This window comes from Alternaria arbusti, assembly GCF_024043155.1.
Source record: "Alternaria arbusti strain BMP 1465 chromosome Unknown scaffold_1, whole genome shotgun sequence".
NCBI lineage: Eukaryota > Fungi > Ascomycota > Dothideomycetes > Pleosporales > Pleosporaceae > Alternaria > Alternaria arbusti.
In genome coordinates, this window is record NW_026249941.1 from 283,126 (window position 1) to 297,175 (window position 14,050).

Genomic DNA, 14,050 nt, shown 5'->3' on the forward strand with positions numbered 1-14,050 from the left:
CCGCCATCTGCCCGTCTCATCCCAAAACATCCCGACTCACTCCAGACGGCTCCCACTACGCGAGCCATGGATTACGGATATTCGCCCAGTCGCGAATGTGGCACCATGCACTTTCCCTCACCAACCGGACCCCACAGCTATCGACTCGACAGCACCCACTTCTCCCACCTCCAGGAGCTCCGCCGCTCTCTGTCGCGCTCACCCTCCAAACAGTCGCGCTTCCAACTCCGCAACTCCGACACGCCCCGCTCCCCCATCTCGCCCCTCGCCATTGCGCGCGCATTCTCTCCCAAGGCGAACAAGGTCACCAGCCCCATCGCCAACTTCCCTGAGTCACCACTAGCGCAAGCTGCACCGGCCAAGAAGAAGTTCTCCTTGCGACGCTCAGGCCCTTTCCGGTCATCGCCGCGCACGCGCAACAGCAACTCCAAGAGTCCCCGGCGACGCGCCTTGGCCGAGACCTCCGACGTGGGCAACGCGACGCCCTTCATTACGCGACACTCGCCCGGCCAAGAAAACATCCCGGCGCGACGCCCAAGCGCAGAGTCCCCGGACACCATGGACATGGACAAGCGACTAGAAGTCGACGACAAGCCCATCAAGTTCGAGTTTGCGCGCCGCCCCGAGCTGTCGCCCGCGCCACCAGCAAAGTCAAGCCCGCTCAAGCGCAATGATGGACTGATGAACCTCAGCGGTTCGCCCGGATCCAGTCCCATGGCAAAGCGCCGGAGCCTGCACGGCGTGTCGAGCCTCGGAAACGACTTCGAGAGCATATTCGACCCGTCCCCCGCACCGCGCATCTCTGCCGATGAGAGCTCGCGCTTGTACAATGACATGACGAACGGCTTCTCCTTCAACAGCTCACCTATTTCGGGTGCTACATCACCAGTCCGCCGCACAACGTCACTGCGCAGGTCGACCCTATCACAGCGATCCAACACCCCGCGGAAGCCGAGCAACGATGGCGAGTTCGCAATGCCTGGGCCGGCTGCCTCCAAGACGCGCAACCGCATGTCCCTCGACAGCACCGTTAACTCAACCACCCAAACACCGCCCGTCCAGACGCCTTTCCGCAAGTCTACCTTTGACGCCGGGCGCATGGGCTTGCCAACGCCATTCCCTCGCGGAGCCGGTGCAGCACAGCCGCACCCACTCTCACACGCGCATACACCATCTTCTGCTTCATCCAGCCTGAGCGGCACACCAATGGCTCCTCCCCGGGCTCCAGCCGTTCAATGGGGCGGCCCTGCATTCCCCCCGCCTCCGATGCCCAACAACCCACACTTCTCTCGCTCACTTCCCATCGGTATCGGGCGCCCGCATGCCCCAGATGGCGAGCAGTCGACGCAAGACTCGTTCGACACACCCTTCAAGATTGCGCCACCGGCACCTGTCGCCTTCTCGACCGGCCTTCTGTCCAAGAAGAACCGCAATGCGGATGAGCCTGCAGCAGGAGGCATCTATGTCATGCCCGACACGCCATCAAAGCGCCAGTCTTTCCCCCCTGCCGCAGCAGACCGCACTGTCAACCTTGACACACCCTTGGTCAAGAGGAGTGGCAGCCTCTTTGGCAATGAAGCTCGCCCGCAACATCAGTTCGGCACGCCTAGCACACCGTTCAGTGCAAACGTATCCAAGTTTTCAACAGAGGCTTTCGGCAGTCGACCAAGCATCTTCGGTGGTATGAGCGGTACCATGCAACGCCGAGGCAGCTTTGTGAGTATCGACGGAGATAACGATGAGGATGTCCAGCCGGACACACAATCACCGACAGCGAACCGGATGGGCGACAGTCAATCCAGCGCGGATGACATGCCACCCACACCGACCAAGCCCAGTCATGGGTCCAGCCGTCGTTCAAAGGAGAGCAGCCTGCGCCGTAAGACGTTCCGCTCGCGCCCTTCCATTGGCCAAGACACGTTTGCAGTACCCGATAATGATGGTCGGCCAACGAGTAAGTACACATCTCGTATAGATTCAGTGACTTTTCCGGATGAAGACAGCTTGTCAGAGGACGCTGAGTCTGAGTCAACGGTTAATAAGTCCCCCTCCGCATATGCCCTCAACGCGAATAGGAGTCGACTGCTGCGGCAAGCCAATACTTTGGCTAGCCCTCTGTCTCTTTCGCGGCGGGTTGCCCGCACATCTCTCCAGTCATCGGATAGCGAAAGCAATACTAAACATTCTACAGCAGCTGGAAGCCTCTTTGGCGCACCGTCACCACAGACTCCCGCGCACGAGTCTTTCGCCCCTCTCGATGCGAGCAAGCTGTCGATCTCCGGTAACCGACGGGGATCGTTCCCTTTCAACAGCAGCTTTGGCTCCTTTGCGCCCGCCACACCGACAACGCCACGTGACTCCGGCTTCTTTGGAAGTGTCCAAGGAGCCATCCCCATCGGTCTAACAAAGAACGACGTGGATGAGTCCTTGAGTGAACGATTCCATGAGATCAAGCCTCTCGATGGCGGAGAGGGCGAATTCTCTACAGTGTACCGTGTGAGTCAGCCGGTCAAGGTCTCGCCGCTGAGGTCGCCCGCCGGCAGCCAAGTATGGGTTGTAAAGAAGTCGAAGAAGGCCTACATTGGCGCAGGAGACCGTCAGAAGAAGATGCGTGAGGTCGACATCCTCTACGCTCTCCAGGGCCACGAGCATGTGTTGGACATCAAGACCCACTGGGAATTTGACCAACACCTATACATCCAGACCGAGTATTGCGAGGGCGGTAACTTGAGGAAATACCTCGACACCGTTGGCTTTAATAGCCGTCTCGATGACTTCCGCATCTGGAAGATCCTGCTCGAACTTCTGATGGTATGTCTAATTATAGTCTTTGTTCACAACACCACTAATCCTTTTGCAGGGTCTCAAATCCATTCACGATGCTGGCTACATCCATCTCGACCTTAAGCCTGCTAACATCCTCATCGACTTTGAGGGTGGACTGAAGATTGCCGACTTCGGTTTAGCGAGTCAGTGGCCAGCTCCAGCTGGCATTGATGGCGAAGGCGACCGCCACTACCTTGCACCCGAGCAACTCTCTGGTCGATTCGATAAGCCTGCGGACGTCTTTGCCCTTGGTATGATGCTGGCTGAGATTGCTGGCAACTGCGTTATTCCCGAGAATGGCGACTACTGGCAAAAGCTACGATCGGGCGAGTTTGAGAACGTGCTTCCCAGTCTAACTTGGAGCGCCGACAGTAGCACACTGAGTCGGGACTCCCATGGCGACCCGGTCTCTGAGCCAGCGAGGCCTTCTATGGATGGCTTCCTCATGTCAGATGCCGCAGAAGACTCAATGGCGTCCATTACAGTCAAGCCAGCCTCTAACCCTGAGGAGGAGCTGGCCCGCGCACCTTCATTCATGGTGCAGCGCAACGACCCTAACTCGATGGACCACGTCGTTTACGCCATGCTGAACCGGGACCCCGACATGCGACCAACTGCCGAGCAAGTCCTTCAATGCTACGGTTGCCGATGGGTTGAGTCAAGACGCCGCGCTGGTGCCACCATCTACGAAGGCAATTTCGGACCCAGCGATGAGGTCCTTGCCACTTACGCCGATGAACACCAGGACGGCCTCTTCGAGGACATGATGGATATGAGCTAAGCGCTTGCGCGAGGCTGCTCATCATTCACTATTGTTTTCTTGTTACTACTCCGCTCCGTTTACTCCGCGCAAACACTGTCTTGGTTACGACGTGCATCTGCAGCCATTTTCCGAATGTCCTGCGATACTGTGGTACCTCGACATCATCATCATCAACATCACCCTTGTACACTATTTGACGATCTGGCGTTTTGAGATCGAAAAAAGGGAAAAGCACTTCCGATGCTTCACGACTCACTCTGCGACGAGTTGTCTGTTTTCTGTTTTATACTTTTCCTTTGTTTTCTCACCACTGTTCTTATTACGAGCTTCTGAACGTTACGGCCACGATATCTTGGGGTAACAAGGTTGTCCCTTTTTCGGGCAGGTTTTGGGTTTGGCCATTATCTCGGAGTTTGTGCGTTGCATATGCATCCCCCCACGAGGATACCTTCGCAGCTGGAAAATAGCGCGAATGGGGATTGGCGTTCTTCTTCCTTGTTTTCTTCTCTTTTCGTATTGAATGACTGGTACGGCTTTACTGTATCAACGTAGGGGGTTCGAGTGGAGTTGTGGAGGCTGGGTCTCTTGGGGCCGGTTGGGTTACGGCGGTGGGGACGGCGGACATGGAAGGGTAATGTTGAAAGAGCAATATCACTCACGATTTCATGACCCAATCATTGGTCTTTTCTTGCGACTTGTGATGTGATGTGATATGCTGAAACTGTACTGCCATCGCGTCTATTCCAGCCCATGAAGGAAGATGGAGGGTGCGAGAGGAGGCCACGTGTTTTAGTCCCTTTCGCAAGACTGGGCTTCCGTCCTTGGCTTACACTGGGTATTGCTGCTGTGTATGCATCAAGACAATTGTTCAAATACCGAACATACGACAAGGATGATCCTTCCACGGAAAATACAAGGCCACCGTAATGACAGACAGACTAGCCACTGATTTCTCTCTGTAAGTGCGGTCATGTCATGCCTTGTGCATGGCGTATGAAGGGATAGCTTGTCAGGAAATTCTATTGGCATTCTTAGAAGTGCCGGTAATATAGGGCTCGCGTGCCATAGCAAACGTGGCTATGCGCGTATGCTTACGACTTTAGTATGGAAGACACACTTGGGTTGACTTGACAAGATATTCTGGTGTCCGGCGCTGAAGATAAGCTGACTATTGGGAGAGACGTGTAAGCTCCTTCTTGATAGACTTGCTTTTCAAGCACTTTTTCGGCTCTCCTCTTTGGTCTTTGGAAGTCAATTTGAAGTTGACTTATGCTGGAGTTCAATCACGCTGTTCCCTCTCATTCGCATCGGTAGAACTACGTCTTCCCTCCTTAATCAGAAGCAAAGTACCTAAGTAGGGCGTCGTAGTCTCGGACGGGCAAAAGCCGTGAGGGGCTTTCTTGATTCGAGTGACACGGAAAGCGTGCTTACCTCCTGGGCTAAGTGACAAAAGCGATGAGCTAGCTCTTCGACCAATGTTTGTGAGCTGACAATGACTGCCCGAAGCTTGGAATTTCAGGATCTAGAAGGCGTGGAGGCACTTGCATGTCGACAGTGCTGAATCCTACGGTCAAATCTGCACGTGAACGGCCGATCACATAGTATCCGTAGCTATTTTACCTGGGATGTATCGATAAGAAAAGGCTAAGCTTTTTGGGAGATATAGGGACATGGGCATATTGACCAGGAGTCTCCAATTCTGCGGCAACCCCATGCGGCAATGTATCTCCGCCCGTGGCCTTGGATACGAAAAGGTGAATCTAGGCTTCTGGTGCATTGTCCAAAGCACGTCGGTAACGGGTAGCGGGTCGAGTAACCCCGACCGGTCAAACTGTTGTGCCAAGAAGGCACAGCGGCTTGGTGTGCATCGGGAAGCAAGGAACATACGACAAGCGCAATCGAAGTACCGTACGATAATTTAGCCTACAAGTTGCGCGCAACAAACTTTCGGTATTGAAGAATGATCCAATGAGCGAAAGGTTCTTCGTCAATAGTCATGAGCGTGCTTCCTCTGACGCAATTGAAATCCGTTGCGCGACTCCAAGAGCGGGGTCGCGATATGCCGACACCTTCCAACCCCACGGGGTCATTGCGCTTAGCCTCATCGCCGGCCTCTCTAACCCTGGGCTAATTGAACGCCATCGGCCCTCTTCCACCATGCCATGCCGCAAATGGTTTCCCAGCGAGCCGCATGATGACGAAAATGCCGCTTTATGGGTTCTGCCGAGATAATCTAATATTCTCTTTGCCGGGACGAGAACGGTCAAGGGTTTATCCGGACAGCTGCTTCATATAATGGGGCAGTCTCCGCGATTGAGAGATGTACAGTCGGTCAATCTCACATCAAGATGCCATCTACATCCATCTTCCTGGCTGCTAGCGCAGCAGTTGGCTGTGCTTTCGCGCGGACAGTACCTGAGTCTGCACAGGTCGTTGACCAGAAGAGCTTCAATGTCTTGGAGACAGTCCCACCACCTTCTGAGGCTAATGCGACATCGGTACGTTTTTCATCTCTACATCCTCATGAAGCTCGAAATGATCTAACAACGACATAGCTCTTCGTTTGGCCCAGTGTGACGGCCGATTCTCTTCTGGAGAAGCCTTTCCACATTTATGATGAGGAATTCTACGACGTCATCGGCGAGAACCCTTCGTTGACCACCATCGCAACCTCAGAGTCGGACCCGCTCTTCCACGAGGCTGTTACGTGGTACCCTCCGACAGAGGAGGTGTTCTTCGTCCAGAACGCTGGTGCGAAGGCTGCGGGTACCGGACTGAACAAGTCTTCCATTATTCAAAAGATCAGTCTTTCGGATGCCGAGAAAGTCAGGAATGGATCCCTGGAGGCAGCACCTGTCACTGTCGTCGACACCTCAACCCCCCAGGTTATCAACCCTAACGGCGGTACCAACTACAAGGGCAACATTATCTTCGCCGGTGAAGGCCAAGGTGATAACGTGCCATCGGCATTGTACATGATGAACCCTCTGCCACCGTACAACACCACCAGTGAGTATCCCAATCACCCAGAAACAAAGATTGAAACTAACCATCCCAGCTCTTGTGAACAACTACTTCGGTCGTCAGTTCAACTCGCTGAACGATTTGGTCGTTAACCCAACAAATGGCGATCTTTACTTCACCGACACTCTCTACGGATACCTCCAGGATTTCCGTCCCGTACCCGCTATTAGAGAGCAGGTGTACCGGTACAACTTTGACACCGGTGCGCTAACCGTTGTTGCTGATGATTTCGGTCACCCCAACGGAATCACCATGTCGCCCGATGGCAGGAAGGCTTACGTCGCCGACACTGGTATTGCAATGGGTTTCTACGGTTACAACTTCACCGCCCCTGCGTCGGTCTACTCGTTCGACGTCTGTGCGGATGGTACCTTTAGCAACCGCAAGACCTTCGCCTACCTTCCCGTTGGTATCCCTGATGGTAAGTTTCGCACGTGGACATGCAACCTTGAATGCAATCGCTAACGTTCCATGACAGGTGTACACACCGACTCCGTGGGCCGTGTCTACACTGGTGCCGGAGATGGTGTATGGGTCTACAACCCTTCAGGCAAGCTCATTGGAAAGATCTACACTGGTACGACAGCAGCCAACTTCAAGTTTGCGGGAGAAGGACGGATGATCATCACCGGTCAGACCAAGCTATTCTACGCGACCCTGGGCGCCTCTGGAGCACCCATTCAGTGATCGACGAATCCGTCAATGTCACTGTCTAGATTACTGAAAGTATACCATAATGTGTTGTACCGCACAAATAGACAAATAATGTAATTTGAAATATCAGAGCTGCACAATGCCAGAGATTGAATACTGCCCAAGTGACAATGCTGCCCAAGAGGATTCAAAGATGCAACGTACTAGTACCTGCGTTCGGTGTGTTCTTGATCAGGTTCGCCTTGCCGAGGCCAGAGTTCGCCTGCAGGCCGCTGTTGCATGGTGGCGTTCACTAAACATTCACTAATTACCTATTGGCCCCCGGGGGTTGGAGTCCAATGCGCAGGTTCGCAAAGCTGCACGTGACCTTCAGGCCTAGCATCAGGGGAAGCTAAGCCCACGAGGCCCGAGAAAAGGGCCGCCACCTCCAGTCGGCGTAACCCCGGACCCCATGGAAAGGTAGCCTCCCGGCTCCTACATTGCTAAACGCCACCTCGACACCAGACAAAACACGAAGCGATACAGCACTGCCTCCTCTTTGGCACCTGAGCAGGTTGGGTCTCATCATGCAACGCTGCTGGAATACACATTCACGATTTCGAAGTGCGCAAATCTTTCACTGATCAAATGATGCAAAGACCGCATTTTGTTCATGCCGCGTGGCTCAGCGACTGAACAGCACGCCGTCTGCTTGGCACATGGTCACAGAAACTAGAAGCTCTGAACCGCGCTTCCCCCATACTGCAGGTACTTCAAACTTTAAATCACGTACTGCAAGCAAAGAGGTCCAAGCAGGAGGTATCAAACCGACGCGCTTTCTACATGACACCGGGAACCAAGTATTGGTATCGTCCGTTAGTGGAGGTCGAAGAAGCGCATGAAGCTTCTAGCCCTGTGTTTCCTTTTTTGTCGATCCGGAGAACCTTCCATCGACTGTGCATGGACAAGAAGAGGCACCGACGATGGTACCGAGATCATCCAGGCCTCACGTATAGTATCCGAACGCGAGATGTGAAGGGGTCAGAGGTTCATCGGCTGCTGGCCGTTGTAATACCCATGGCAATATCTTACAGATAATACGGTCCAGATCATCATACGATGCTTGATCGTAAAGCCAAGGGGTCTTTCAAGGAAAATAGAATTGGACGGGGACATGCTAGCTACGGGAAGCTGACCAGGCTACAGGAGCGAATCGCAACCTGACATCGCGTTGAGGATTAGCAGGAACGGACCGATATCTGATTGCGATTCAAGCTAGCGTGGCTTGAATCCCATTCAACTCCCACCAATGGGGGCTTTCACGCAAGCGAACATGATGTGTCGCCAAGCAAAGGAGGGTCTCATGAGATGTCTTCCGCCCTCCCCGGACGAAACAGACTGTCAGTGTGAGGGATTTGCTGGGTCGGTTTCCGCGTGGACCAGGATCGGTATGTCGTAAAGCCCCTGCGGTTGCGGCTCAGTACGGCTGAAATCGAGATAGGTAGCATGGGAAGGTTCAGATTACCCATTCATGGCGATACCCCGGTTACACCGAACCTAGCTGGACGCTGAACAAGTCTTGTGGAGGCGATCCCCAGATCCGCTTTCAAACTCCACCTTTCGCTTCGTTGACTGCTTTTTCCTCACACATTCTCTTGCCTCACGATGGCAGTCGACATCGTGGTCTCCAAGACCATTGCGGCCGTCTTCCTGAGCATAGCACTTTACAACTTCCTCGAACTTAATGTCTACATTTTCACCTTGTTCAAGAGACGGAGCGGGCTCTACTTCTGGAGCTTCACCATATCGACATGGGGCATCGTCTTCAACGCCATCGGCTACACGCTCATGCACCTCGCAAATATTCCGCAAAAGAACATTTACGCCACATTCATCCTGGTAGGATGGTGTGCGATGATCACCGGACAGTCTGTTGTGCTTTACTCGCGACTACACATCGTGATGCACAATAGGAAGAAATTGAAAGCCGTCCTGGTTATGATCATTACCAACGCCATATGGCTCCACATTCCCATCATCGTCCTGGTCTACGGAAACAATTCCGACAACCCCACACCCTTCGTACAGCCCTACCAGATCTACGAAAAGATCCAACTCAGTGTCTTCATCGCCCAGGAACTCATCATCTCCGGCCTCTACGTATACGAAACGACGAAGCTCCTCCGTATGGAACGTACGATTGGAAACTTTGGCACGAAAAGCCTACTCCAACACCTCATCTTCGTCAACTTGCTCGTCATCCTCCTGGACTTCAGTATCCTAGGCCTCGAATTCGCGGATATGTTCGAGATCCAGACATCGTGGAAGCCGCTCGTGTACAGCATCAAGCTCAAGCTCGAATTCAGCATCCTTAACCGCCTCGTCGCCCTGACTCGGAACGCTCGGAGTGGATGTGCTAGCTCGTACAGCAACGGAGGAAACAGGTCAGCGGCCGTAGCGCTAGGAACGGTTCGAGGAACGGGACATCAACGCTCCGTTTTAGCCACAAACACGGAGCACCAGGAACAATGGGAGGTACACGTTACCAGCGGAAAAGCAAACAACGACCAGCTCCCCTCGACCGTTATCAAAACAACAGAGTTCACGGTCCAGAGCCATAGTCGCAAGGACAGTGACGATAAGATTAGCTTTGCGGGGAGCAAGGAGGAAATACTGGCACACTCGGCGGCTCACAATACTCAAGGGAGTACGTCGTCGGCGTCGTCAGATCACATTCAATATAACGGACGATACGATAGCCAGCCCTGGCAATAACCCGAGACTGCGTGTCCTCTTGCGCATGCGGTTGTTACGAGTTTCTTTGATACCAATAGACTTTTACTTTGTTTCCTTTAATGACACGAATGTATGAGAATGCGATGTATTTACATTTAATACTGGTAGATTTCACTAATGTTGAATCTTTCCACACATACTATCCAGTTGCCTGACCTGAGCTCACAGTGCAATTATCCGGCTTGAGGGACTAGACACGCCCCCTTTACTAGGAACTATGTTTCCGACCAGATTCTTCAGTCGCTCACTATGTAGGCTAGGCTACTCTTCTGCAGTGTCGAACTCGTCAGTATCGGAGTCTTCGACAGCAGAATCATGGCGCTCGTGTTCAGACGCAACCGAGTCTGTAACGATGGGGCGAGGCGATGCTAGCGCCAATTTCCCTGGCTCCGAGAACTTGACTGAGGCCACCGAGCGAATAGGACTAGCCTGATTATGATGCGCTTCGTCCCAGGCCGACTCGTTTGACGAAACTGAGGAAGCTTCAACAGTCGAGACATAGCTCTTAAGCAGAGGCTCAGTATCATCACTCCACTCGCTGTCCTCGTACCCTGGAGATAAGTCGTATATTGGTGAGGGGTAAAGTGCTGATGAGCATCCCAGCTGTGGCGTCGCAAGACCAGGGCCGATGCGGGTTTCGGAGATTTGTGCGTTCCGACCGTCAAGCGACAGATCTAGAGGGTCGAATGTTATACCGAACGCGAGGGGCTCCGGGGAGGGCTCTCCGATATGACATGTTTCAGTGTCGGTGTGCTGTAGCTCTAGGAGTGATCGGTTATGCAGTGGGTCAGCTGAAAGCTCGATAGTGTGCTCTGTACATTCTTCGACGCCTGAGAGTGAAGCCTCGATAGACTCAATTTCAGTGTGGTCTCCAGAGTCCAAGAGCCAAGTATTGATGGCTTTAAAAGGGTTCCAGAATCCCGACTTTCGGTGATCTCCTTGTATCTTCGCAGCTACCTCAATACCGGATGCTACGGCTGTGATGGGATCCACCAGATCATCCGCGCTAACCTGTAGGAGCTCATCATCAAAGGACTCTGGAACGTTGTAGATACCCTCCTCATCAATTAGATTAGCGTAGTCAACAGGACATGAGAACTTCTCCGCCCCACGCTGTAGCCAGTCAGCAAATTCGCGGACAGCAATATCCGGCCTTCCACGATATTGACCGCAGTATTTGGCAAGCTCCGCAGTAGTGATGCGCGACTTGCTCGGAAACTGGGCCTGGAAGGCTAAAGCGAAACGATGGATAGCTTCTGAGTTGTATCGTTTACAAACGTCGTGATCAAAGAGGCGCTTGAAGGTCATGATTGAGCTGGCTTTGCTTGTGTAGGAGATATCGAACTTGCGCTCTACACGACCAGCGCGATACAGTGCTGGATCAAGCTTCTCTGGATGGTTTGTCGTCATGATAATTATTCTCCCTTCAGTGGCATTGACACCATCAATGACGTTAAGCAAGCCCGAAAGGGTTACTGATTTGGGTGTAGAATCCGTGGTTTCAGAGTCCTTCGTTGTCTTCTTCGGATCGGTTGCGTTAGCGAAGTCTTCAGGCTCACCTAGGACTTCTAGAGTAGCCGCCTTTATAGCTTTGACTTGGTCGAGCACCCTGTAGTTTGCGACACTTTGTTTTTCCATGAATTGTGCCAGCATGGTCTCCAGCGCATTCATCTCGGGCTTCTCTTCAGTGTTCCCAGAACCTGACGACTGAGACTTAGCTCCGGGTTGCGCATCTGACTTTTGTGCGCCTCGGTTACCGACGTCGACCCCGACGCAATCGATATCTTCAAGGCCAATGCAGCTCCGGAAAGGAACTCGACTAAAAGCTTCCCTTAGGTCATAGTCATCCATACCTTGTAAGTTGATGATATACAGGGGCACATTCATGTGCGAGGCAATCCCAGCCAACAGCGACGATTTGCCAGTACCTGGTGGGCCTGCGAAAAGGTAACCATGTCGGTAGGGTCGACCGCTGTTCTCATACCAAGCCTGGGAGTCTTTATGGAAGAACATCTCGATGTCCTGGGTAATATCCTGCATCATCTTTGGGTCAAGATCGATAGAGGAAAGAGGACGCTTGTTGCGCTTGGACTTCTTGTCTCCATGCACTCCCATTTCGACTACGGTCAATTTTGTGCTTTCCAAAACCTGCTTTTGAACATCCTCAAACAGCTCTGTGATAGGCTGTCGACTGTGTCCCCAACACCGAACGGTGATGGATCCCGAAGGATCGGGAAGACTTGTGAAGAAGTCATTAGTGCGCAACCGTTCGAGCTCTGATTTGTCCGCAGTGCCAGAGCGCTGAATCTCAAGCATGAACAATTTGCCTTTGTGCCAGAACGAGCCTTCTGTCTCTCCAGCAACAAGCGAAAGCTCGCCTGTAACCGCACGGAGTTGATGCTCTCCGCGAAAACGTCGAAGCTTCCGGCTTTCTTCAGCCTTTTCACGCGCTAGAGTCAGCAAACCGCCACAAAGTACACTGTCATAACCACTAATGGTAATAGAACTAGTGACCTGTGGCTTTACCTGATTCAAAAGCGCGCTCAGTATGACTGGAAGCTGTACACGAGCAGCATTGAGAGCGGCACATGTCATGATCAGGATCTGGACATCTCGACCTCCAGTGCGCTCTTTGATGGCATTTCGGGCAATATCATAGAACTCTGAGTTCATGTAGTTCATGATCCAGGAATCTTGACCTCCGCTGAGCACGCCAAACAACCATGACTGGAAAGTCGTTGGAGGAGTGTTGATAGCTTGTTCTTTTGCCGCGTCGTCTTTTGGTGCTGAGAACGAAGTAGACTTATCATGTCGGACTTCTTGAGGGGCAACCCCAGGAATTCTGCATGATTTGCACATGGTTTAGCGAAGATACCTCTAAAGCACTCACCAGGAGGGTCAGTAAGATCTAAAGTGGATGGCAGCTGCTGCCCGTCGAGAGCGAAGTAAGACCTTTGTAGTCTGGCATGGATCTAGACATGTTTGCAAACAGCAACGCAGCTTTTGACAGTGCGCTGACATTGCCTACAGTGTCATCTTGAGACGTAATTGGTGTTAACACAACGATATGCTGTGGCTTCGTGTCGCGAAGGTACTGTGAAGAGTTGGCAACGTCGACAATGTTATGTTAGTTTTTTTATTAGCACTGCCTCAAGTACTTGAGATGAGGCCATGATACGGGTCGATCATCTGCGGGCGTCATGGACTCGATATCGCGGTTTCTGCGCACCATGTCCACCTACAAAAAAGCTAAACAGGTCTGCAACCTACATCAACATGAGAACATGCAAAGTAGATAACCTAACGTCGATGTAGGCTCTAGACCTGTTCAGGTTGTTTCTTGTATAAGGTGGCGACAAATCTGAGCTCGTCATTGCTGTTCCGCATCAGGCTCGGCTATCTGTGAGGCCCGACAAGCACTTCGGGTGAGCGCAGTGCTGGATTGGACAGAGAGCTATTTAAGACGAGGTAAGACCGTGTTTCTACACTTCATCATCGGAGAGAAGCTAGGTATCATAAGTCGCAGAAGTGGTGAGTCCCGCCGATGCGTCGTGTTCGAGCGAAGGTGCCCGAGACACAGAAGAAACGGCCTAGCGAACAGCAGCCCCCACCGGCTGAACCACAGCCGAACTATCACTCCTCAGACACCACGCGTCTCGAAATGAAATTCGCATGCCTCATAAGGCATATTTCGTCCAATATTGCATGAAAGCCAGTTCTCGCCCTCTACCAAGCATCATGCAAAGGCCACTGGGCACTCGACACCTCCACCGGCTATCGCGGGTTACGAAGCCTCGCTGTAATTGCGCTTCCTTGATTCCCTGCTAACGACATATCCTGCTTCAGGCTGTCCTTCGCGCTTCTTTCCTTCTGTCGTTACTGCTGGTCAGCATGCATCGTTGTTGAGCAATGATTTCCTCTTCTTTTTTCTCGTTCCTTTCACTCTTTTCACTATGTCTAATGCACAATGCCGTCGGTGCGCAGATGCTGGGATCGTGGTCGCCAAAT

The 14,050-nt window shown here is 52.6% G+C and overlaps 4 protein-coding genes across 4 annotated transcripts; 3 read left to right on the forward strand and 1 right to left on the reverse strand.

Annotated features, from left to right (window-relative positions):
• Positions 1-105: 105 nt before the first annotated feature.
• Positions 106-3,607, forward strand: J4E86_000110 (uncharacterized protein; the record flags this gene model as incomplete). Its single annotated transcript, XM_051440687.1, has 3 exons — positions 106-1,954; positions 2,192-2,811; positions 2,861-3,607. The coding sequence occupies 3 exons, from the start codon at positions 106-108 to the stop codon at positions 3,605-3,607; spliced, it is 3,216 nt and encodes a 1,071-aa protein (XP_051306858.1).
• A 2,330-nt stretch (positions 3,608-5,937) lies between these two features.
• Positions 5,938-7,300, forward strand: J4E86_000111 (uncharacterized protein; the record flags this gene model as incomplete). The annotated part of the gene is made up of 4 exons (XM_051440688.1): positions 5,938-6,087; positions 6,145-6,598; positions 6,648-7,034; positions 7,092-7,300. The coding sequence occupies 4 exons, from the start codon at positions 5,938-5,940 to the stop codon at positions 7,298-7,300; spliced, it is 1,200 nt and encodes a 399-aa protein (XP_051306859.1).
• Positions 7,301-8,911: 1,611 nt separating this feature from the next.
• Positions 8,912-10,021, forward strand: J4E86_000112 (uncharacterized protein; the record flags this gene model as incomplete). Its single annotated transcript, XM_051440689.1, has 2 exons — positions 8,912-9,953; positions 9,975-10,021. 2 exons carry the CDS (start codon positions 8,912-8,914, stop codon positions 10,019-10,021), a joined length of 1,089 nt encoding a protein of 362 aa, XP_051306860.1.
• A 282-nt stretch (positions 10,022-10,303) lies between these two features.
• Positions 10,304-12,901, reverse strand: J4E86_000113 (uncharacterized protein; the record flags this gene model as incomplete). Its single annotated transcript, XM_051440690.1, has 1 exon — positions 10,304-12,901. The coding sequence occupies one exon, from the start codon at positions 12,899-12,901 to the stop codon at positions 10,304-10,306; it is 2,598 nt and encodes an 865-aa protein (XP_051306861.1).
• Positions 12,902-14,050: the final 1,149 nt, after the last annotated feature.